Below are 26,024 nucleotides of genomic sequence, written 5' to 3'. Positions count from 1 at the left end.
TTTTTGTTATTTTACTATGAAAAGGAATAATATTCTATCAGCACATGTTCTGTATGCAACATGCTATTGTTCAGTAATTATTTCAATTTTATAGTTAAAATAAATAATGATTTTAATAATGAGGAAAGATTAAATTTGAATCTTAAAAATTAATTTTATATAATCAAGTTTAAATATACAACAAATAAAAATTGGAATACAAAGGCATATAGTACACTGAAGCACATATTACTTGCCAAGTACTGACATGTTATGTGTTGTTCAGGTGTCAGCGCTGTGCAAAATAGGAGGAAGAAACCTCAAGGACAGTGCAAGAAGGATGCTGGATAGGTAAAGCCTAGTTCTTCATACTTATTTTTTTCATGAGGTCCCAATGAAAAGTAAAAATAAAAAAAGAATGTTTAAAATGACTTCGTCCACAATTGTTAAACACTTATTTTTTTTTACTTTTTTAGGGTTTTAAATAATTCCCTTATGTCCAAATTTAATATGAAGGGGGGTGGACCACTGCAGAAGGAGGCATTTGAGAAGACTGCAGTATTCACAGTCATAAGAGGTGTGTGTGTGTAACAATACATATATCAGTATACGAAATGTTAACAAAAATAAGGGATTTTTATGTTTTTCATCTAGGTAAATTGGCCATATCCTTAAAAAATATTGTAATGCAACTATGCTTCATCTTAAAATTAATACACTTTTAAAGTTGCTTAGTTTTTTTTCAAGTTCTCAATATTGTAAGTGGTTATAAACAAAGAATTTGTATTATTAAGATTTTTTTAAGTAATTATCAAACTCTCTTGGTTAAAAAAGTAAAAAATATCATTCACTTAAGCATACTGTATTAGTGATTCTTATTTCAGTCACAGAAATTACATTTATTTATTACATACAGCAATTAGATTAGTTTTTTTATGTAATACAGTTACTGCTATTATTGGTCACACCACATGTTGAAAGGTTATTTTACACCACTTCACTACAAATGAGGTACAGTATACAATGACTTTGTCATTGTTATTGTTTATTGTGAAGTAAAGATTATGATGTCAGAGTTTCTCATTAATTTATTTTGTATTTGACAGATGATGTGATGACCAATTTTCCAAAAGGAACAGTATGACATCGTACATGCAATTGGAGAGCATTTCAAGCAAGCACCTGGGAGAACAGGGGGGGGATATATAAGTAAACACAAAAAATAAGTACCTAGAAAATGTGATTACCTTAACAGAAAACAATGAAAAAATATTTTAAATAACTTCTTAAATTTATTTTTATTTTAATATTGTTTATTGCATTTTAAGTTGTATTTATAAATGCTTTGTTTTGTAATTTTCTGTATTGTATTTTATTTATTATTCTTTTATAATTTTCTAATTTGTGAAATTTCGATTTTACATAATAAAAACTTTACATTTTCACTGTTTGATGACTGGTCTATTCTTGGGCTATGTTAGACGTCTATTCTTAGGTTATAGTTAGACGTCTATTAGATTTTCACTGACAGCCCACATTTAGCCTAGTTTTAGCCTAGACCCATATTCACCGTCTATTAGACGTATACATGTAGTCGTTTAATAGCTGTCTAATTGACGGCTAGTCTATTCTTGGTCTATGGTTAGACGTCTATTAGATTTTCACTGACAGCCCACATTTAGACCTGTTTTAGCCTAGACGTCAGGGCTATGTTTAGACGTCTATTAGACGTCTTTTAGACGCGAAATTGCTTGCTGGGTACTGTACGCCCATCTTACTTGCGTACATTTGGGCGGTCTTGGTTAAATCATACCACGAACTGACGTAGATTTGTGGGTGTAGTTACACGAGGCATTTCAGGCAGGTTTGGGTCAGCATTCGCTTTTCGATAGAATGCATATTTTGTTCAGACACTTAAATTTTTGAGATTTTACGTGTCCAATACATGCATGGGCAACTTACAACACACCAAAGACAGAAAAAATGTTGATAAAAAAAACATTTCTGATTTCTGAAGTCATCTGGGGTGCAAACTTTTCACCTTTTGGTTTTGGATACAAAATGGGTCATTAATTTCATATGTCTATTCGATGAGTTTTTGAAAATGGGGGGTGAGAGGGGTCTGTGAGTCTTTGGACGGAGTAGCAGTGAATGAAATTATGAGAATCATGTTCAGATGTTGTGGTAATGATGTCAAATCACTAGCCAGAATTTAAAAAACTAACCTATTAGCAGCAAACACTCCAGATCAAAACTGATCTTTTTGAGTGAATAAAAAAATCTAAACCTGACTGTCCCTGCTAGGAGTCACATAATGGGCAAAGTTTGGATCTTCCAAAAGGAGAATGATCTAAAACAAACATCAAAATCAAAACAAAAATGGGTCACATGAGCAAAAATTAAGCTTCTGCCATTGGCCATCCCACTTTCCAGACTTGAACCAGACTTGACTAGAATATTAGTGGAGAGAATTGAAGAGAAGCACCAACATGGAGCTGGAAATCTGAAGGGTCTGGAGCAGTTCTCTGTAAAGGAATTGTCTCAATCTCTTGTCAGGTGTTCTCCAAATGTATTAGGCATTATAGGTGAAGACGCAGAGCTGTTATTGTGGCAAAAAAAAATAATTGTAAAAGGGTATGAATAATTATGAGCAATGTGTTTTAGAATCTCACATTTATTTCATAATGACATCCCCTTATTTAAAATATTAATCTCCAGTGAAAGGTTAGATTTAAGGTTATATAGCATTGGGGGGCTCGCATCATTGTCACCTTTTTTTCACACTGATGAGTTTGCATCCCTGAGACCAAATCGTATTTAGTGCAATGTTCATCTGACAGTTATAAGAGTGCTATTCTCCAATCCAAAGCTTTCTCTTGCTTTGTATAAATTCATTTGATTAGCTTAACAGTCCAATTAATGGCCTTTGCTATTTTCTACAGCAGTGCACTAATTCATGAGGTGACGGATACGTGACGGCAAAAAAGTTGTGCTGTTGTTTTAGTCCTCTAGAGGTCTCCCATGTTTTGAGCTAAACCGTAAATAGATCATAAATGTAACACTTAGAAATTAGCACTAGTATTTTACAGTGAATCTGATGGTTTTCAAGTCATATGTTACCCCCATGCGATTTTGTCATACAAATTGTAACGGTACTGAAAATATACTTTATTTACAGGCAATGTATTATTTGTAAGTAGTTATTATTTTGTGATGTGAGATTTGGCCTAGATGAATTTCTAAGTCCCATATGGTTCTACTAAGGTAGGGTTCTTATGCTTTGTTTAACTAAAGATTTGGGGGTAAGATGTGTTCTTGATTGAAGAACTCCTTCCTATCAAATAAGGTTGTTTATAGAATTTATAGTTTTCTTAATATGTGCATATTTATGTATTATTAATCAATACGCCGAGTCCTCGATAATGCAACAACAATAAAACTACACAGCGCATATCGCACTCATGACAACACTGATTTTTAATTTCACAACTTCAATGCAGGTAGGCATGTGGACGCTGTTTTTTGCATGAATGACATAACCAACATGAAGGACCCAGTCGAACTGGTATTGCAGCCAATCACAAACCTTCAAGCGGCGTACACGTCTTTGAACAAAGACGAGCGGCATTTCTAGCCAATCGTGTCGCGCGTTTCTAAAAAGTAGGCGGGAGTTGAACGGAAAGAGCACACGTGGTAGCCAATCAAAGTCGCGAACAGTAAGCCATCGACCAATCGGCATTTGATATTGCCAGGATTGCGTCGCCCACGGTCCACAGTTGAATTCCATTGCCGTCCATTAAAACAACCGACTTGGAAAATACAATATCAAAGTGTTCTCAGTTATACTAGAAGCTTGTATGCTGATATACCATCAAGGATTACATATTCATGGAGCAAGGATATTGAGAACAGATCTCCGCATGTGTAACACACGCATCTTCGACCCTGTCGCGGCTAGCTGCATTGCCTGGCAAAACGGAACAATTGGTGGATAATTCTCCTCGTGACTTAAGTTGAGCACATTTTATCGCTGAAATACATAGAAACTCGAATGTGGTTTCTATCATGAGTCCAGCCGGGTGCTCCCATGTGAACAGTTTTAAAGTGGAGAACTGGAAGCAGAATCTGCGGGTCATATACCAGTGCTTTGTGTGGAGTGGCTCTGCTGAAACCAGGAAACGCAAGGTAAATAAAATACATCAGAGCCCAGTGGTGCATTGCATCGGCCCATCCTTTTCGATGCCAACTCGCGTTAGCCTGTCACACGCAAATAGACGTGTAATTCGAAATGCTAACGCATTTTGTTTCATTTGATTTATTTTCACCAAGGCTATGATTCCAGGTCTTGGTTGCTAGCCTGTGTGAACACAAGTGGATGCATTGGCTGGCCTGCGCAGACTCCTTATGCATTCGTGGATGTGGGTATCTAGACATTTTATTTGGCTGCCAACGTTTTAGTTCGTTTTAGGCAATTAACGTTATTGAGCAGCACAGTCTAAATGGTATGCAAATTTTCCGTGATAAAGATCCAAGCGAATCGTGATGAATGCATATCATTCATGCAACACTCTCTCAGAACCTTTATTGAGACATTTTCTGATGCTGATACTTGCCAGGCCTAAAAATCATTGATTGCCCAATGCCCAAATGGAGCTTTCAGTTTCACTGGTTATAATCCTATCTGTATGTGACCCGGGAGGAGCAACATGTTATAGCCAGTGTGTAACGATGCATCTCCATTTTAATACTGGCATTATTATTTCACTGATTTTGCTTTAAATGCCATGTAGCTGCACTGTGTTGAGCAGCACGCGGCCCTTGCGCGACACCAGCATCACTGACTCTCGAGTAGAATGATGCAGAGACGTCGATGATGATGATGGTAAAGCTCGCAGAGTCAAAGAATAGTTTAATCGCTGGATATCCTCACTTAACTGGTCTACGGTGAAAAACAAATGGTTGTTATGACCAATATATGCATCAAGACTGTATTTTTTTTATGTAGCCCCCCATACACGATTGGATTTCCATCTCTGGGTGGGTATCAAATCTCTCTGAATGGAAATACAAGCTCCAAGTTTAGCAGGAATATAATATGTGAATTATTGATTGCTGTTTATTCATATAGGATGAATGCAGTCATGTTGTTCAGGCTTTGTTTCATTCAGGACTGAATGACTCATCACCACAATTGAGGTCAAGCCAACTGAATTTTTAGGAAGGATCCAGCCCAGTGTTTTCTTCATTGTATTATTCCTTAATGCAAAAAGAATAGTTGTAATGTTACATTTGACAATAATAATTGCAAACTGGTTCCTTTTCTGCGAACCAGTTACATTAATGTTTTGGGTGGGCATTGACTTTTCATTTAAATAGCTGCAATACTTCAAATGAGAACCTCTTCGAGCTGTATTATTGTATAAAGGCTGTTTGTGAGCTGCTTGTAGTACATCTGTGCAGTAAATCTCTTTGATATTTACAGCAAACTAGAATTTAGTTGCCATTAAATAGTGTCTGACCTATAAGGCACACCCACTATTCTCAACCCTTACAGTTTTTTATAACAGTTTTTATCAAGTCAGTTTGGTGTTAAATTCCAGCTTTCCTGTATGAGTGAAATGTAGAAACTGGTATCTCATGAAGAAACATCACCAGATGGATTTACCTATATAACACAAGGTCATACATAACATCATAATGGAGAACATCACAGTCCAAAGGCCACTGAACCAGGTGTGAAAGGAACTGGATTCACCTCTCCACTTCCCTGTTGTACCCAGGATGGGACAATAGGAATATGAGGAGCTCAGTAAAGCTATAAAGGCATTTTGCCAGTATTGCTCCTGTTGGCTGCGTCCCCTTGCTGTGGAACAACAGATATGATATGAAGGACTAAGGATAAATTGTGCACTAATGCAAGGTCTCAGACGGCACATCCGCAATCTGATCACTGACAGTCTGATGCATATTTCACACAAAACTGGAAAGCGCTTGAGAAAGGGTACATTTTTAGTATTTTTGTCCCGCTGTAGTACAACTTCTGGGATATACAGGTTTTGTTTGGCTCCTCAGAAATCCACTTAAGTCATGTTTGAAAGGTATCTGGTTGATATTATGAAAAACGAAAATTTGTGCGACGTTTGCTTTCCAGTGTTGAGTTTTTGTGTTCTCAGCCACATTAACTTACTATAAATATGGGACTTGTTTAATCATGTGGTTAGCAAAAGAGACACCTTGCTTATGTGCGGTCACAGTCTCGTTTTAATATATCCAAGCTGTTCCAGTGTGCTACTTTGTTCCAGCAGTGACATCAGAACAGATTGTACATTCAAACACACGCCTATTTCTACAGAGACCCTGCTGCAGTAGGACTCCTTTGCTATGGTTACCACAATTAAGATAAATGCACCGAGCAGAAACAGGGAGGAGATGAGAAAACAAACACATTGACCATGAAAGCCATGCTAATGAAGACGTCATTGGCTAATTTGTCTTTTTCCAAACACGCTTTTATGTGTGGGGACAAATAAGAGAGTAAATGGATTTTGGTTGCTTCCAAGTATAAGTGTTTTTTTGTGTCCGCTTCTACATATTAAGCATCAAATGTAATGATTCCCGCGCAGCTGGCTTTATGAATTTCATGTTGGGAATGTTATTTTCTGTGCTCAAACAGCTTACGTATTAAGAGTAGGATGCAGATTTTTTGTATAGACCACCTTGCAAGATGTAAACTCTGGTCTAGATGCGCTTCTGGTTTACATATCAGTCTTACATATATAATTAAATCTTAAAGATAGTAATTTAACATTTTGATTTTGTTCTAAATGTTCTGTTCAAACGTTTGTGCAGTGTTCTGGACATGAGTTAAACCAGTGTTTTGTACGTTTTCCATAGTGGTCTATATTTATTTTATGTGCATATGTACACCTGTTATTAAGAAAAGAGTTCACCCTTTAATCATTTAATAACACTCATGTAATTTTAAACTTGTATGACTTTCTTTTGCTGGACACAAAGAAAGATATTTAGAAAAATGTGGCTAACCAAACAATGTCGGACCCCGTTGACTTCCATTATATGTCTATTGACTAGGGCTGCAACTAACGGTTATTTTGATAATCGATTAGTTGGGCGATTATTTTTTTCGATTAATCGGATAAAAATTTAATTACATCTTTTGCTTATAATAAGTAAATCAGATATGGGAAAAGTATACACAACTGAACTAGCCTTCTCCCAAAATGTTATGAATATCTCCATAATTAATACACCTGGTGAGTTGATTCAGGCGTGTCATTTTCGAAGCAACTGACAATAGTCTCTCCCAAACGTGGGAGCGAGGGGAGGGTCGGCCAAGGAAATCATTTTTTTGTGCCATGAAAAGTGATTTATTTGTCATTCAAATGTAGTGAAGTACAGTAAAAAGTAAACAGAAAAAGTAATACTTAAGTACAAATACTCAAAAAGTGTACTTAAGTACAGTTCTCAAGTAAATACTTCGTTACCCACCTCTGAACTAAATAAACCACCAAATCAGGGTATTTACCCTATTATGTACTATGCAAAGTGCAAACGCCACAAATTGGGTTTTACTAATATAATCTTTAATTTTGTCATTTAAAACACCTCTCCCCTTTAAAATTTAATAACTGCGCAGCTTGAAGAGATGCATGCAAAACACATCTGACTTTAAAACTGCGCACCTCGCGCTACACGGAGAGACGCATGCACCGAGAGACACGTCTGACTTTAAAACAGCACAACTTGTGCCGCACGGAGAGACGCATCCACGGAGAGACACGTGTGACTTTAAAACTGCGCACCTCGCACTGCACGAAGAGACACGTGTGACTTTAAAACTGCGCACCTCGCGCTGCACGGAGAGACAAGTGTGACTTTAAAACTGCGCACCTCGCGCTGCAGGAAGAGACAAGTGTGACTTTAAAACTGCGCACCTCGCGCTGCACGGAGAGACAAGTGTGACTTTAAAACTGCACACCTCACGCTGCACAGAGAGACAAGTGTGACTTTAAAACTGCGCACCTCGCGCAGCGCGGAGAGACACGTCTGACTTTAAAACAGCGCACCTCGCGCTGCACGGAGAGACGCATGCACAGAGAGACACGTCTGACTTTAAAACTGCACAGCTCATGCTGCACGGAGAGACACATCTAAAACGGTAATTTTAAAAGGGAAGAAGATGCGCTTGATTTATAACTGTGCAGCTCGCAAGTGAAGTCACAGACCAACTAATCGATAATGAAATTCGTTGACAACGAATTTTATTATCGATTTTATGGATTAGTTGTTGCAGCCCTACTATTGACTTACGTTTCTTTAGTTTTCCACAGAAGAAATAGTCAAAGGAGGGTTTTAATAACATGTGGGTAAATAAATAGACTTATTTTTGGGTGAATCTGAAAATAGAGGGAATTAAAACACCCTTAACCACTTGACCTTTTTATCCATTAAGTGATACTAATGAACATTTTACGCATTACTTGTTAATGTTCGCAAACATGTCACTACTAGAATGGCCATAAGTTTCAGGCCAAGAAAATTGGTTTCCTTTGAAAAATAGCATGGCGCTCAAATATACAAAGTTAATCTAAATTATGGCAGTGATTAACACCAGCACGCATTGAAGCTTGTCCAATTACTAGCATGATCTTCATTAACCATTAAAAAAAGGTTTATAGGCCAGTTGTATCACATCTATTCTGCATGTAATGGGCTTCCAGCTAACTATCAATAATTAATTCCACCATGGACCGTTAGTCATATTGATACATGCCTTTGGAAGACATGCATTAAATTTATACAGTCCCATACCATCAGCCTCTGCCTCTTGAGCTTCAACAGATATTTACGGAGGTGCAAGGTGGCCCGTGACGCTCAATGACAGGCCACCAAGGAGCTTCTTAAGAAGACTTGGGGGACGTTTTAAATCAGGAAGACAGAAAATGCAAAGCAAGCAATATGATTCTGAGAGAAAGATAAGACTCCTCTACGATTTTACTGGCTCATAATTCATAGCCTTACAAATGCTTAAACACAGCGGTTTTGCGACTTGAATACAAATCAAGACTGTGACCATTTTTATCCCAAGATGTTCTGTTTTCTTGTTTTTTTTCATGTAGAGAGGAGGTTTTCTTTGTTCCAGATGTTTTGAAGAATAAGTTCAAGGCTACCACAGATGATGAATGATAAAATAGCATCATAATTTTTTAGATAAAGCGGAATAATGTTCCACGTGTACCGTGAACGTCCTTCCCATTCAGAATGGGCTTGTAGCAGAAAGGGAAAATTGGTAATTGACAAGCCCTCTCCACTAACTGCATCGTGGAGCTGCCTTCAGCTTTTTAGCATCAGGCTTTCACTCCCTCTGCGCTCGCTCACATGCTCGCCCTCGCTCCCTCAGCTGATCTCATTTATTTAGCCTCTAGCAAGCTTATCACAGTCAAGGTGGCTCAGAAGCATTCATTTACCTCATCTGCATGTGTTTGAACTGTCATCCATCCTTTATCATCAGTGCCCCTCTCTCTCTCTCTCTCTCTCTCTCTCTCTCTCTCTCTCTCTCTCTCTCTCTCTCTCTTTCTCTTTCTCTTTCTCTCGCTTCATATGATTCTTCTCATCACCCACATGCCTCCTACCATACTTGTGATCTTGGAAACACAGCAGCAAGCCAATGATTGGATGCCTGGTTGCTGCAGAAACTGAGAACCAATATGATTGTCCGCCCATGGTTTGTATAGGCTTACTGTGGTTATTGACCCTTAGTGGCAAGTATCCAACGTTCGTAGCCCCTCTGGGTTTGTTGTTCTGAACGAAGAGCAGAAATTGGGCTTACTGAGACCCTTGTGATGCATTCGTTCTGTGTTTTGTGAAGGTCTGGAAGCATATGTTTATCTGTTTGAGTTTGATGTGTAGGTGTGAGTGATGATTGTTTCACAACCTAAAAACATAATTTTAAATAGATTTCATACCTGTTTGTTTAGCATTGTCACTAAGTTGATGCCTTATGATCTGATTGGTACATCAGTGCATTTTTACAAAGTGACTTTTAGTCTGTGGCACCAAAATATCTGATCCTTTAAGTAATTGAGGAACAAATTCACATCCCTGGTTTGGTGGGACGACAGTGCTGCTTTGTTAGTGGTCAAACTGGATCTGTCCAATAAGAGTGTGATCAGTGGCTGCAGTCTTCCTCTCTTTTGATGCCTGTTTTATTGAGTCAGCATAACTGGGTCATTTTCAAAGCATGTTGCTGTGGCTAACAGAGAAGCCTTTCTCTCTAGCTGTTCAGGAGCTGATGTCATCCGCCACACAGGCCAGTCACACAGTCATTGAATTCAGTTCTAGGAGGATAGACCTGGTTTCGTTTTCTTTATGTGCAAGGTTGGTTGTTTGAGTAGTGACTGGATGGTTTAATGGGGCATTGGCAAAATCCATTGTAGCTTTGTTGAAGAGGGTCTCAGCATTGGTGGTTGGAAGATTCGATCAATAACCTTTGTTCACTTAGTCTTTCAGAACATTTTCACTATGCCTGGTTCAGACTATACAAGTTTTTGTCTCTTACGATGTGTCAGAATATGCGATTGTTCACTCTGAAATTCTTGTTGTGTCGTGGACAAGAAACCATTCCAGACTGTATGTTGCTTCTCGACAAGTAACCCCTTTTTGTCCTTATTTTCTTTATTCAGTTGAACACAAAGAAAAATATTTTTAATAATGTTAGCAATTTTCAGTTCTGGGACATCATCCATAGTAGAAAATAAATATTGTACATTTTTTTGTTATTTTGAACACAAAATGAGAAATTTTGAAGAATCTATGAAAACAAAAAGTCCTGAGGCAACTTTGAGCACTATTTTATTTTTCCTACTATGGTAGTCAATGATGTCCCAGAACTGAAAATTGCTAACATTCTTAAAAATATCTTTCTCTGTGTTCATAAGAACAAAGTAATTTATACAGGTATGAAATTACATGAGGGTCTGGAAATGATCACAGTATTTTCATTTTTGGGTGAACTATCCCTTTAATGACGTGTGCGATGTTATTGAGAAGGTGGAACTAATGACTGACGTCCACAAAAGAAAGCATTAAACAATGTCAACTGAAGTGGTGTTTTTTGTACTGTATTATCCTCAGAATGAATGATTCACTAGCTTTATGCTAATTCCTGTACACACCAGGCTTCTAAAGCACTTCCGCTGTTGCATTTTTCCTTTATTACTCTGTCAAGGTAGTCCCTGGAGGAAATGTAATAAAGGCTCCGCCTCGTATTATCGCCAGAGCTCCACAACTTTTTGTCCTTTGCATAATTCAACCTAGCAGTACGAATACAATCGTCTGTCTTGCATTTTGCTATGTCTGAAAACTACAGAATCCTATAGGTTCACATCACAGATGTGACAGAAGCAGCTGTGAATGACGGAAATTCTGTTTTCTCGCTAATGTATAGCCTCAATGCTAGGGCTGTCACGATTATGAAATTTGGCTGACGATTAATTGTCTAATAAATCATTGCGATTATGACGATTAATTGTCTGTTTTAGAGCTTTGACTTTTAATTCTCATTTTTTATTCAGCTTTGAAACAACCATATTGTTCTGAATATAAAGACTATGTTCTTTTTCTTGGAAATACATAGGAAAAAATTGGGTCATCATACTTAAGGTTTAGGCTTTTACCTGTCAATAATACAACCGCCAAATACTTGTTAAGTTAAGTAAATTAAGTAAATTGATCAGGAGTGAATTGAAGCCACCATTAAAATGCTATCAGTCATAGAAAAGCTTCTAGTCTGTTTTTTTCTCACTTGCAAGACTACAATAAAAGTTTACTTCTATGTTAATGAGATTTTGGTAGACTGGTTTTCACACTGAAATAGTGTTAAATTGTACTGCAGGTTATTTTTATGGTATATACCTTTAGTTTTTTGTGTTGTGGTGGTACATTTTACAAGTATTACCATGCTTTAGTTACAATATATACAATAAAATATGCAGATGCAGCTCCCCCTAGTGTCTTCTATAGAGATGTGCAATAATTGCGATGATCTGAAACCATCCCGATGAGGTCAAACAATCGCGATGAGAGACGGTTTAATATTATTTTTTAAGATTATTTAATGACAGCCCTACTCAGTAAGCCGGTGTAATGTCTAATTTTGCCCCCATCACCTATATAGTGCACTATATAGGGTGTTGGCCAGTTTGTAGTGGCAACTCATTCCCTACATTCATATACTACGTTTTACCCACAGTGCACTCGCATTTTACTCACTATTTCCTGTGATACAACACGAGTCGACCACCTGATCTGCATCGCCTAACAAATTCAAATTGTGCTATGAATAAAGTTATTTAGATGCATTTTAAAGGTCCAGTGTGTAATTTTTGGGATGATCTTTTGATAGAAATGCAATATAATATACATAGCTATGCCTTTAGAGGTGTATAAAGAGCTTACACAGTGAAGCGTTATGTTTTTATTACCTTAGAATGTGATATTTCTATCTACATACAACGCAGGTCCACTTGCATAATTCGCCATGTTCTGTCAGACGTCGTAGTGTATAGAAAGGGAATGGGAGGGGTGGAGTGGAGTAAGCGGTTGGTTGCAATTCGCAACCTTGCCGCTAGATTTCACTGACTGGACCTTTAAAGGCGCAGTTTTTGATATACAGCGGCCACTAGCATTGTATTATAGATTTGCAACTAATCGCTCAGTCCAAACGACGGTGGCCACCATAGTACAATGTCGTTCTCATGTTGACGCAGGGAAGAGATCATGCGGGCATTAGAAAGACTGTAGAAAGAGCCATGTCATATTTATTACATAAAATAAAAGGTCTGTGGATTTTAAGTATAAAAAGGATAAAAGTCAGGCAGGAGCTAGGACCTGCGTTAATATTATAAAGTCTTTCCAGCAGAGACGCGTTAGGATCCGCGGTACTGAGAGTCGTTGGAGAGAAAGATAGTCTTAAAATCACCCCCGAGGAGGTTGCTTTGATTCGGATCAGTATGTGAGTAACATTGTTTTTTGTGTTTTTAGAACCAAGATATGTTGTTGTTGTTCTAATATTAGCTGTGTGACGGAGCTGTTTTGAGCGTCATTGTTTATCTGGAACCGCTTTAATATTGTACTCGTCCAGATACTGTAGAGAGAGTGCGTTTTACTGTCTTACTCAATGATGAATAAACTTACATATAATCCGTGGGTCACATGCGTTCCGAACCGTAGAGTGCGATCTGTTCACCACTATACCGCAGGGGAGAGGAAACGCGCGTTGTAGAGTTGTTTGTCCGTTTAGGGCTGCTGTAGAAAAACATGGGGGCGAATTAAATGTATGTAGGCCCGTTCTGTATGTAGATATAAACAACTTATTCTAAGGTATTAGAAACATAACGGTTCATTATGTAAGGTCTTTATACACCTCTGAAGAAATAGTTTTGTATATTATATTGCATTTCTGTCAATAGATCCTCCTAAAAACCCCGCATTGTTCCTTTAAATATGTAATCTGCTTGTTTTGAGTGTCTGTGAGTGAAAGCATGATCTGGTGGTTGCATGTGGGTCAGTGACAAAATAGGGTTGGCAAGATCATGAGAAAATATTTTAAAAACTGGTTTTAAAAGCATGCATCAGATATTATAAAATGTACTTGGTGTATTTATGTTGATTTTGTGTAATTACAAATAACATCTGCACCATTTTTTTTTTTAAATAAAAGTTAAGACCTGAAAATTTCAAATTGTGAAACTGCCAAAGAATGAGAATATTTTATCCACATAGATGAAATGTAAACATGCTTATAAAAATAAATAATTTATTTCAATAAAATATATCACACAAAATAGAAGTTATCTCTAAATAATCTTGGAAATCATGAAAAAATGGCAAAAAAAACATATTAATACAATAAACTAGATGCTTCTCTTTTATAACGCATTGGTTTTCCTGTATATAAATATATTTTTATGAAAGATACTGCTTACGCCAATTGACACTAACCAGTTACAGTAAAGATACATGTGTTTATCTGTACACTTTATCATATGTTTGCCAAGTGCACCTTAACCAAGGCCTGGCCCTTCTCCCACAATGCCTCAAATCAGATTACTCTGATGACAGACAAAATAAAACAAGGCCTTTCTTTTTTTTGTCCCCCGCAACTTGCGCCGTTTGGTGTATATATGTATATTTTAGGTCTTTTTGGTTATAAGAATGGACAGAATGTGTCTTTTTGGTTAATACTGGTCTGATTAGCATCTCCCACCCCTTTATTTTTCTCTTTGTACCATCCTGCTCACCAGACCGGAAGCCATGCCGTTTGTAAGTAACAATTACTTTTCATTAAAGCGGCGGTTTTAAGATATAATGCTCCAGTTCTTTTCTTACAACACCTGACGTTTAGTGCTCTTGCGCCCCACTCGTGTCGTGGAATAGCGATTCTCAGTTGTCTGTGTGGTGGCATGTCACTGGGGAATAGTGGAAGGGCAGGATGTGAAGCTGAAAATGGGGCTTCTATAAAAATAGCTAGTCTGGAGGTAAAAGCAGAGGCTGGAACTGTATTGCGCTAAAACTTTCAACCAAAACCACAGAATTTATTTACCAATTGTGAAATTTTGGATACATTTATGGACAACTGGCTAGTTTATTATTGAAGTTGGAGTAGGTTGTTTGTGTTGTTTTTTTATTTGCCATTCATTTTATTCCACTTTGATGTCATGTGTGGAAGAAAACTCTTCATGGATGAATTTCAGCTTGCGTGGAAAAGGGCCTTGTCTAATGAAACATTTGCAAGGGCACAAAGATTAAAAGGAATGAATTTAGAGCTGTGAAATACCAGCACCACAGCTCCCCCAAACTGTTTGGTGAAAATCGATTCTGGGTCTGTTTTCATGCTAAACAAACTTAATACTAGGCTATGCCATATTAAGCTTAAACTTTTAAATTCTTGCAAATGGCACATTGATGTGTACTCTGTGTCTGCAAAGTCCATGAGACCATGGGTGTCACATTTTCAGAAGGCTACTTCTGGGTGCACCCTTTGTAGCCGTTATGAACCCTTGATGCACACCAATGTAGACTTCACAGCAAACTTCTGCCCAATTGTCTGTCGCATTACATCAGCAAAGTGTGGACTATCTTGAGGATTGAGTGTCATTTAGGGTGGGCCTTTTTTATTTGTGATCATGTTTTACATCATGTACAGCACCATGTACAGTGAGCCTGAAATGACAAAAAATGGGTGCATGGTGAGTTTTGGAAATACAAATGTCAATGATTTGTGATGCGACTTCATTCATAGATAGTGCCTAAACACCTGAATCGTTCTCTCTCTCTTCTTCTGTCACATTTTAGGCGAAGTCATGTATATGTCACATGTGTGGGGCTCATTTAAATCGACTTCACTCCTGTCTTCATTGTGTGTTCTTCGGCTGTTTCAGCAAGAAACACATCCACGAGCACGCCAAAAACAAGAGACACAATCTAGGTAAGAGGCCAATATTCACAGAGACTGAATCCATTTTTATCTTATTCATGCACATTTCTGTTTCCAAGGATTCAAGGTAAGACAAACACCCACAGAGATGGACGTCATTAGCAAAAATAGAACGCATGAGCACAACACCTCACAATACATGCACATCATGTGCAAAATCACAAGTATTATAAAAACCAAGATAGAGTTGAAGTAACATAATCACACTCATTTATTCCAAGCTCTGTGGGAAGGTATACACATGCTTTAAAAAGCAACATTCCTCATGTATCAGAGAGCATGTATTAAGAACCATGTTAAAGAAACGTCACCCAAGAAATGGGGTTATCACTACATTTTACCTGACGTCATGCAATGTTAACCTCACATTGTAGTGCCAAACATATGCAGTGCAAAACAAAGCAATTCGGGCGAAATCAACTATTTCAATTTGAAAAACATCTCAAGAGGTCCAAGAAGGATTTGGGTGTCTCTGAAGCAAAAACTTGAGAAAAGCAGTAATTTGCTGTATATAACATGACTGTTGACACTGCAAAATTTCAAATAGGACTGTTAACTCAGGGTTTGGTAATCTACAGTGTGATATGAGTACCCTGGGTGATTTCTTAAACCTCGTAATGTGAAATGGATAACCCAGTAATTTTCTTGTACCCAGGGTAATAACATAAGCTGGGTTAACCATTTTCAATTGTGTCCTAATGATTTATTATTTTTTACAAGATTTGTTTTTACTTATTTAACATTTGGAATCTGTATGGGTACAAAGGCTGTCTGCTTGAAATGATTGTTCCTCTTAGAGTCGCCAGCAATATCAGTGCACATACATAAATGTTGTTTTAAAGGTTTTTATTTTAATTGCCTAGCTCTACATTGGCATAAAAACATAAATTTAATATCTGCTGCAAAAGCAAAGATGCTTTTTTATACTCTTAAGCCAAAGGCAGTAAGTGCATAACTCGGGCCATGGATGTTTGGATGGGGTGTCTTGGATTTTTACCAGCTCCAGAGAGCTTCAGTGGTGTGTAATTATCCCCTCTGTTTTAATGAAGAGGGGTGCCACCCTTCAACAACAAACAAACAAATAAGACTCAAACTGGCGGGTATGTGGGTAATTACAGCATGTGAGGGGATAAATGTCCTTGATTTTACGTGAATGTGTGATTTACTATGTGTCTTTTCAACAGTGGCTTGAGGTTCATCACCTACCTATTTTATAGAAGTAGGTTGGAAATACCCCAAACATTATTACTGCCCAGAACTTCTGTCTTTAATTGTCTCTCAGGATTTCCACTTGTATCGAAAGACAAGCAAAATATATGTTATATAATCGAGGAAATCGCCACCTTTAGAAAATTTGCTTCTTTTCTAGCCTAGAAGGACAGTTCACCCCAAAATTCCGACATCATTTAGTCGTCATCATTCCAAACCTGTATGACTGACTTCTGCAGAACACAAAAAAGAATGTTGGTAACAAACAACATTGACTTCCTTTTTATGGACACAATCACTGAGACATTTCTCAATATTTCAGCTTTTGTTTTCCAGAGAAGAAAGAATTATATACAGGTTTTGAAGGAAATAATAAATAAATGATGAAAGATGCCTTTAATATGCAGAAACCACCCAATTAAATCATTTGTAGGTCAATTCCCCTTAAAACTAAAAAAGAGTGCAAACATGTTTGAACAAAGGCATCAATATTGCTTTTGTGTAGTAGGCTACTGCTTTGACTCCAGTTTTATTTCTAGAATGAAACTTTAATGCTCAAAAACATATTCAAGTATTTATGCTTGAAAGTAGGCCAAGTTTTTGTTGGAATAAAATTTCATTTCATATTTGCAAAGGGGTGGAAGAGCGTTTCTTTAAGCAAAATTGGCAGCCATTGTCACAGATCGACATAACAGTCAATAGGGAAGCTAGAATTTGACACACTGTGTGTGAGCATTGGAGATAAGAACATGGCCGTTGTGAGTTTGCTGGGGATTTCATAGGTCAATGATGTCACCTTTAAACCATGTTCCTTGTTCTTAAAAATGACTTCCAATGTGAGGTTAATGTCAGTGACACCAACTTTAAAGTTCCTTAAATTTAGCTGAAATTAGTGGCACACCGTACACATAGATAAATGGTATTGGCTTTTGTGGCAACTGATCGGCTACCCAGATGTCTGCTAAAAATCTGGAGATCTGGAAAATATCTGCTATGTAAAAACTAGGGGTGGGCCGATCCTGATACTCTGGATCGGTATCACGTCGATACGGACAATTTTTGCTGGATCGGGTATCAGAAGTAGCGGGACGATCCAAAATCCGATCCTGTGCTGAATAATGTTATCAAGCTTTAAAAAGGATGAGCTATTAGGAAACCGCTGTAACAGAGCGTTCACACCAGACGCGGTAAATTGCGCTATTCACGCGTAGTTGGATGCTTGAACATTGAGTTTACTCGCTTCACAACAGACGCGAATTCACGTCATGGGAGGGGCTTCTGCCAGGCGGCTCCAGTCTCATTGCGAAATGGCTGACATGGATTTTGTTGAGACTTACCAGATTGTCCGACCTCCTCACTCACTTTCTTCCAAGCAAGATACTTCTTACTTTTATCGAAACAGAAATAAAAAGATGTATCGTACAGCTCCGGGTATCCACATACAGCGACGATGATTTTGTCCTCCATTGTTGTTTCAGATTTCTGCCTCCACTCGCTAACGTCATAATCACGTCACTACTAGAGCAAGCTCCTGATTGGTTAACGCGGCGAGAATATTCGCCAAAGTTCAAATTTTTCAACTCGCGCGTCAAACGCCCGAAACGTTCATTCCGCGCCCATAGGATGTCTATCGCGTCTTTGCATTTACTTAACATGTAAATCACTCGCGCTTAACACTTCATTCGCGTCTGGTGGGAACGCAGCATAAGAGTTTTCTTGCGCTAAATTTGAACATTTTCTCATACGATAGATTTATGTGAGGAGAAAACACATGAAAACTCTGCTACTGCTGTCATCTGTCACTCTTCGTTCAGCATAGCCTAACATTACTCTAGTGTTTTGTCAGGATGCTACTCTTTCCTAGATGTTCTAATGTTTTAATTATTTTGCATAATCACTAGGTAATAATCTTTGGTTTTGTTTAAAAATAATGTATTTTGCTGGAGTTGGTTATCACTGATGGATGTCTTAGAATAAAGAATTGGAAGCGTAACACACACAATAACTCTGTTTATAAACCTCTTATTCAAAGGCTCCGTAAACTGTTGGAAGGATTCAATGCACTTTATGTAAAACATATAACATATCTCTTACCTTTGTGTTGTGGCTGTTATGAACTTCAGAAGAAGGTGCGTTAAGCGTATCAAGGCAGATGTATTAAGCGCATCATTTCTGTGCCCGAGACATGCAGAGTACGTGTAAATAAGAGAATGAATGAAGCGAGTCATCCAGCTTCCAGAATGCGCAATACGTGTAGAGAAGCGGATCCATTAAACGACCCATTGGATGAAAGTCAAATTTTTTCTGTGTTTAAGTGCTATAATCAGGTCCCCGGTAGGGTTGGGAATCGAAAATCAATTCCAATTTGGAATCGGAATCGAAAGGCTAGGAATCGGATCGGAAACAGAAGGAATAGGAATCGGATACTTGAGGTTAAAATTCCTCTTTTCAATTCCTTTGTGCATATTTTCAGAAAACTACACGCGTTGCGTGATCTGCTGATATTGTATCTCAATTAAAGCCCTTATGAAAATTAACAATATTTTTACTATAGTAAGCATAGTGTAACATAATATTTGCATTAAAAAGCACAGGAACCACAAATTAACCTAGTTTCATTACTACAGTTTAACCATGATGTAGTTCAGCTATGGTAGTACAGTTTGTAATAAATCAGAAAAATCATGGTTCTATGTGTATATTATACACAAAACAGTGCTCATGTATATACGGTTTGCAAACAAGTAAAAAAACAGGCTAAATAATCACACAGGTTGATATGTAAATGTTTTACTTCAACTGTGGAATCGAAACTGGGAATCGATAAGAATAGAAATCGATTAGCAGACTCGGAATTGGAATCAGAATTGATCAAATTCAAACGATTCCCAACCCTAGTCCCGGTGCATCTAGCAACCCAGAAAACGTGAAAAACAAGATCCTAGTAACTTTGTTTTGGTAAGCCTTTCTCTGCAAGCATGTGAGAAATCGAGCCGTTCAGATTTCGCTCTTGATGTGACGTAGACGCAGGCTCTTATTATAATTATACCGCCCCTTAATCTACACAATTCCACCCACGGCGCTGCCGCCATTGTTGTTTTCACAAGCGACAGCGGTGTACATGACGCCATGGCTAAAGTTCATGGACAACATGCAATGTAGTCGCTGCACAGAGCCCTAACCTCGGAAGAGACAGGAGTGGGTTTATTTTATTTTTAGTGGAAATCCCTCAGAAACCATAAGTAAAAACCTGCTTGTTTGCGCGAATGACTTCAAGCTGGAGTGCTTTATCAACCTGGATTAGCTTCAAAGTTGTTCCTCAAGAGGGATCGAGATCAACTGAACGAGACAAAGCTGCCGATGTAAGTAACATTTATCAACAGTCTGAATTGACGTACATGTACCGTATACAGTATATAGGTGGATGACGTTAGCATACGATAGCGAAGGGTGCTAATTCAGTCACGAGCTAAAAAGAGCATTCAAAGCCAGTGTTAAACTTACTCTATATTTATGTTATTTGGCAAATGGGCACTTGGAGTTTAGCTGTGTGTATGTTAATACTAGGGCTGTCAGCGTTAAAGCATGCGATTAATTATTTCAAATTAACGCGTGAAAAATATTTGTCGCAATTAACACAGCATCCGTTTGTTTTGACATCCTTTGTCTAGCGTTACATTATGTAATCACGCCCTTATTCGCACGAATTGAAACAGTTGCTTTGACATGTTCAATGAAGATAGATAGCTTCTAAACTGTGGGATACGGCAAAGCACAATGCGAGGTGCAGCCTGGTGTGTACAGTAACGGGCTAAAGGATGCGTCGGTGAATCTCTGTCAGACAGCGCATCCGTGTTAAGCTCTCTTTCGTGCCATGTTTAGAAAGAGGGAAGCGCCTTCATGTCATTTCCGGGAGATAAGTCAGTAAATTCGAGTAAAATCACAGAGTTCACTTATCCAGTGCGAATGCGCAACATGATCACAGACAATCTCTGCAATTATTACAAATGACCAGAGGTCCCCAGATAATACTAATCCCATGCGAATAGGGCTAAAGAAATATGTTGTTTCTACATCAATTTGAAGATTAAATGTGAAATTATTAAAATGTAAAAGTATATTTTAAAATATAATTGTGCGATTAATCGTGATTAATCACAGAAAAAATGTGTGATTAATCCGATTAATTTTTTTAATCGATTGACAGCACTAGTTAATACATTATGTGCGTTAATATGTTCAGCTGCGGCAAGCTGTTTGTTTTGCTAATGAACAGGGGCGAACACTGCGGTTAGTTTCGTCTCAAATCATTCGTCCTTAGGCTGAAAAATCTGTCACAGCATACTAGTTATGCTCTCACGTTGTGTGTGTAGCATTATAACTTGTCAACGACAAGAGCTAAAATCCACGTAATTCTGCTGAGATCTGCAGGTGCGCATTCCGTGAGTTTTAGGCAAGCATAAACACACAACGTGAGCGCTGTTTGCTGTGACAGATTTTTTAGTCTCCGGACGAATTACTTGAGACGTTTAAAACTAAACTAACCGCAGAGGAGTTCAGGAAACATAATTTAGCTAAACCATTGCCATGGCAGTACTACACGTGTGTTGTGTTGACACGCCGGACGGAAGGGGGGTGAGGTGCACTGTAACTCATTATCATTTAAAGAGACATGCACCAAAACGGGTTGCTGTGAGCATACTGTAGCTGTTCTTGTCGAGGCTAAAGGGGTTTTGTTTACCCAGCCATTAAGTTCTTTTAAGCAAAATATGTTCCAGACATTTCATGAAGACCCTAATAAATCATACCAACTTGTTGAAAGTGCTCATTTGATGAGTCCATTAAGCGCATCATTCTGCACCCAGAATGGGCAATAGGCCCTTTTGTGCCACTTTACATTAGAGCAGAGATGTACAGTAATGTAGTATTTTCACTTTTACTCATGTACATTTTTCAAGTATCTGTACTTTGAGAGGTTTTTTACACATAATTATTGCACTACATTATAAAGCATATATCATTATGTTCAGTCAACTTTCATAAACACGTTATAGATTTGTTCAATATAATAAAATACATGCAATTCTACACTGATCAGAAAAAAACAGGACTAGTATCGGATCGGGATCTGTATCGGCCGATACTTACAATTCAGGTATCGGAATTGGATCGTAAAGGAAAAACTGGTATCAGCCCACCCCTAGTAAAAACATCTGATAAACATCTTAGAAAAGGCAGTTTTACATTTATTATAAATCATAAACATATTGACATCTGACAGGAAACATCTCAGATATGTACTGCAGATGATCAAACACTAAAAAAATACATCTCCCAGATGTATCGTTGCTATCACGGTATTCAATATGAAAATATGTAGATTCACACATCTACAGCGCAACTGATCCACATTAATTTGTTGCACTCCTTGTCTTGGCAGTAAAGTCTCCAGTCAGTCTTAACACAGAGTTCTGCACGTTCCCCTGTGCGTTGAGTTCCCCTCGGCGTTTGATTGAACATTTAATTAGGTTTGCTTCTGTACGAGGGATATCCGTGAATGAACGCTCAGCTCCTGAGGAGCAAAACTGTGATTATTCTCCAAAGACCAGATCGGAGAGTAATTAAAGCTGAGTCTGCTTGCCTTTACATTCACCCTCTTCACAGCTTAGTTTTGTATCTCAGTGGTTGCGATTTATTTTATATTGCGTTTTGTTTTTCATCTTTTATTGCCAAAGCTGGTTTATCGGCTTACGCTTGTCAGGCTTGATCTCAGTGTTCTTTCCTCTGTACTGTGCCGGTTCCCATGGTTACCTGAAGGCCTGCTACGCTTTTGGGTTATTCATCTGATGTGCGTGCAGCATACAGTCCCACCTAATTTTCTTATGCAATTTCTCTCTTTTCTACATGTCATCTAAATACTTATTAACGCTACATCACTTCCCTTCAGTGGAAAGTTATATTTTTCCATACTTTTACTTTGAAATGTCCTTATAATTATACCCAAAAACATTAACCTCCCCCTTTAAATGACATCCCTTTCCATGACATATGTCTCGGTGTGGTGGTGGGACTATATTTACTGTCCAATGACCAGGCTTCCAACTTCCATCAAACAAATCGGTTCAGAGGAATGATATCAAGTTTTGCCCCACATTTTTTTTCTCATTCCAGAAGCTCTCACTCAGATATACATCACAGTATGGAGGAAAAAACACCATCACAACATTTGTTTAATGTTAACTTCATTGTAGGGCTGGGAGATATGGCAAAAATGTAAACTCGATAGTTTTTTTCTATATTGATCGATAACGATATTTATTTCGATAAATAATTAAATAATCTATTTTAAATACAGTTTATTAACAAAACAGTCTAACAAAAGTTAACTTTAAACCAGTTAAAATTAAATTAAACCAAGTCATTGATATTACCTAATACGCCCTTTTCACATGACGTCACGCATCTTCCGTTCTGCCGCGAAGCAGTGTATCATTACTTCCGCTAGCACTCCAGTTCATAAGGTGGCAGTAATGCACAAGTACCTGTTTGATTATGAAGGTAAGTGTTTTGTTTTCTTTTTGTGTTAGCGAAGGTGCTAGGATAAGTACTTGAATACGTGTTCTGTCAGTTTTTTTTCTCACTGTTGTTAAATTCCAGCGCGACGGCAAAATGGAAGTTCTTCTTCTTCTTCTTCTTCCTGTTTGTTGCAAGACGGAAGCTATGATACACTGCTTTGCAAAAAGGCGGAAGTTAAGTGACGTCATTGAGAAAAGGGCGTATTAGACGTGCACTGTTGCAACACAGAGGATATTAGGCCATAAACAACGTGTACCAGTTCTTTCAGTCTCATTTTGACTCAATTGACTCGTTAAGTAAAGGGAGTGTTCATTCAGTACATTCAACCAATGAAAGGGCTCCGTTACTGTGTACATTCGAACACTATTGGCTCAGCACCTGCGCACATACATAACGCTTCAATAATGTCTTGCTCTGTCTAATTCACTTCTTTACATATACAGCAGATATGTTTACGATGGATATAAAATCCTTTGTGCTTGAGTTTCGAAGTAACTCGCTTGCAATTGCGCCTCAAGTTTGTTTCGTTTAACCGGCGATTGCGAAGGAAAATAAGACACTTGATAAACCTCCTGATGACAACTCGAGGATCGTTTCACCTTTGTTTCCGCTTCCAGTAATATTTTCCTCCTCATGTTGAGTTTTCTTTGCCAAGTGCAGTATGAAATGGACTTTGTACTTTGACGCGCATGATAAAAGCTGCACGCTGACTGATTGTTGTTGCGTTTATTTCTGCGTTCTGTTAGACTGTAAGATTAATCCATATCGAGTCAAAATGCCAATAGCTTATCTTTGTTTTTGAAATACATTCTATCGCGATTCGATATGATATCGTTTATCGGCACAGCCCTACTTCATTGGTAGGCTGGTTTTGGTTTCCAACCAACATAGCAGCTTTCCAACATTTTTCCACTTTAAAAGTGTATTTTGCATTCATACATGTGGTTATATTAGGGCTGTCAATGTTAACGCATGCAATTAATTTTTTTTCAGATTAACGCGTTAAAATATTTAACGCAATTAACGCAGCATCCATTTATTTTGTCATCCTTTGTCTTGTGTTACATTATATAATCACGCTCTTATTCATGTAAAGGCCTTTAAACCATTTAAGCGAAACATTGCTTTGACGTGTTCAGTAGCATACAGATAGACCGCTTCTAGCTCTGGGATGCGGCACAAAGCAACGCGACAACGGGCTAAAAGGCTGCATCATTGAATCTCTGTCAGACAGCGCACCGTTATTAAATTCTCAGAAAATTGAAATTCTCTTAGTACATTAAAATATTAAATGTACAAAACCACACAAGATTATGTCCGAATGCCTGTTTTGTCTAGCATTTTTGTAAGCACAGATTTCAACATGTTAAATAAAATCCTAAATTAATGCAAAGAGGTGTGAAAATGGGAAAGGGCGTCAGATCTGCGTAGAGCGGCAGCTCTTAAAGGGGCCGCATTCTTGGACCTACTGCTGTGGCTCCTGTCACTAATGTGAATTAAAGAACAAAAGAAAAGAGGAATTCAATGTGTTTTGTAGCTTTAATTCTGTATTTAATTTAGAATTTAGCATTAAAGACTGTAAAGTGTTTGAGAACTTAATTCAATTTCTGTATATTTCCTACCTGTTAGACATGAGAGCTCTGTTATACTGTACTTCAGTGTTAAATGGCTATAATTAATGTTAAAATAAAGAAAAATAATAAATTTAATGGAGACATCAGTTGCAGTACTAACATCAGAATGTTGCCATTCATTCATAAAATGATGTTTATTTATATTTATATTTAAAGGGTTCATATGGCGCGAATGTGTTTTTCTGTGTCTTTGTTATCTCTGTGTCTTTCTGTGTCTGTGTTATAAGTTGCCCATGCATGTATTAGACACGTAAAATTGCAAAAATTCAAGTGTCGGAACAAAAGCCAATGCTCACCCAGACCTGCCTGAAACGCCTCATGTTACCACACCCTCACACCACACACCTCAAATCTACGTCAGTTCGTGGTATGATTTGACAAAGACCGCCCAAATGTTTACGCAAGTAAGGTGGGCACACCTCGGCCTGTCGCGATAGTCAATTTATCGACTTATCGCGCGATATATAAACTTCGGTAGTTTTTGGTGATGCAATATATCGCCATTGTGTTTATATAAGCGCACACGGGACGGACAGCGGCAGGTGAAAAGACTCGAGGAGTTATACTGTGTTTTCCTGATGAATAAAGCCATTTCGGAATAGTAATTGACTGGTGTCAAAGCCGCAAACCAAACCTCCCATCCCGATATGAAAACAAAGGAGCGCGTGAAAGCTCTAATCTTTAAATATGGGCTCGAGAGAGGTCTTACAGACAGTTAGTTAAATATGACGTGTCACATGTATGAATACACCTTTCAAACAGCGTTTTTGTTCCTTTGAAGGGCACTTCACGAATGGAAAAGTCGTTCCAGATAAAGAGACATTGTTTTTCATTGCTCAATTGGGCAAGTGTATTTTAAACGGCCACATTATGACAAACAATCGTGCTGCCCTCTCCAGAGTTCACATATCAATGACTCTGCTTACCCTAAACTTCATCATAATGGCTTTTAACGTAAATCAACCAATTATAATTGAGGACTGGCGGTGTCTGTTTTATTTATTTTAAATATTTACACTCAGTTATTAATTCCAATCTCAATGTCCAAATATTATATTAAAAGGTCTTTGTTCTGTAAAAGACTATACTTGCAATATTATATCATTACT

The 26,024-nt window shown here is 37.9% G+C and overlaps 1 protein-coding gene and 1 long non-coding RNA gene across 3 annotated transcripts in view; both read left to right on the top strand.

Moving 5' to 3' along the window:
- Positions 1-216: 216 nt before the first annotated feature.
- On the top strand, positions 217-1,406 carry LOC130569568 (uncharacterized). The gene is made up of 3 exons (XR_008964855.1): positions 217-330; positions 456-556; positions 1,086-1,406. It is a non-coding gene; the product is annotated as an uncharacterized LOC130569568 (long non-coding RNA).
- A 2,326-nt stretch (positions 1,407-3,732) lies between these two features.
- The window catches only part of usp22 (ubiquitin specific peptidase 22), a 40,561-nt gene continuing 18,269 nt past the window's right edge, over positions 3,733-26,024 (top strand). For both annotated transcript variants that reach the window (XM_057358132.1, XM_057358131.1), the window contains exons 1-2: positions 3,733-4,164; positions 15,355-15,487. In XM_057358132.1, the coding sequence (XP_057214115.1) occupies positions 4,045-4,164; positions 15,355-15,487 (253 nt within the window). In that variant the 5' untranslated portion in view covers positions 3,733-4,044. The remainder of the gene's footprint in view (positions 4,165-15,354; positions 15,488-26,024) is intronic.

This window comes from Triplophysa rosa, linkage group LG18, assembly GCF_024868665.1.
Source record: "Triplophysa rosa linkage group LG18, Trosa_1v2, whole genome shotgun sequence".
NCBI lineage: Eukaryota > Metazoa > Chordata > Actinopteri > Cypriniformes > Nemacheilidae > Triplophysa > Triplophysa rosa.
This window is presented reverse-complemented; position numbering and strand designations above follow the sequence as displayed.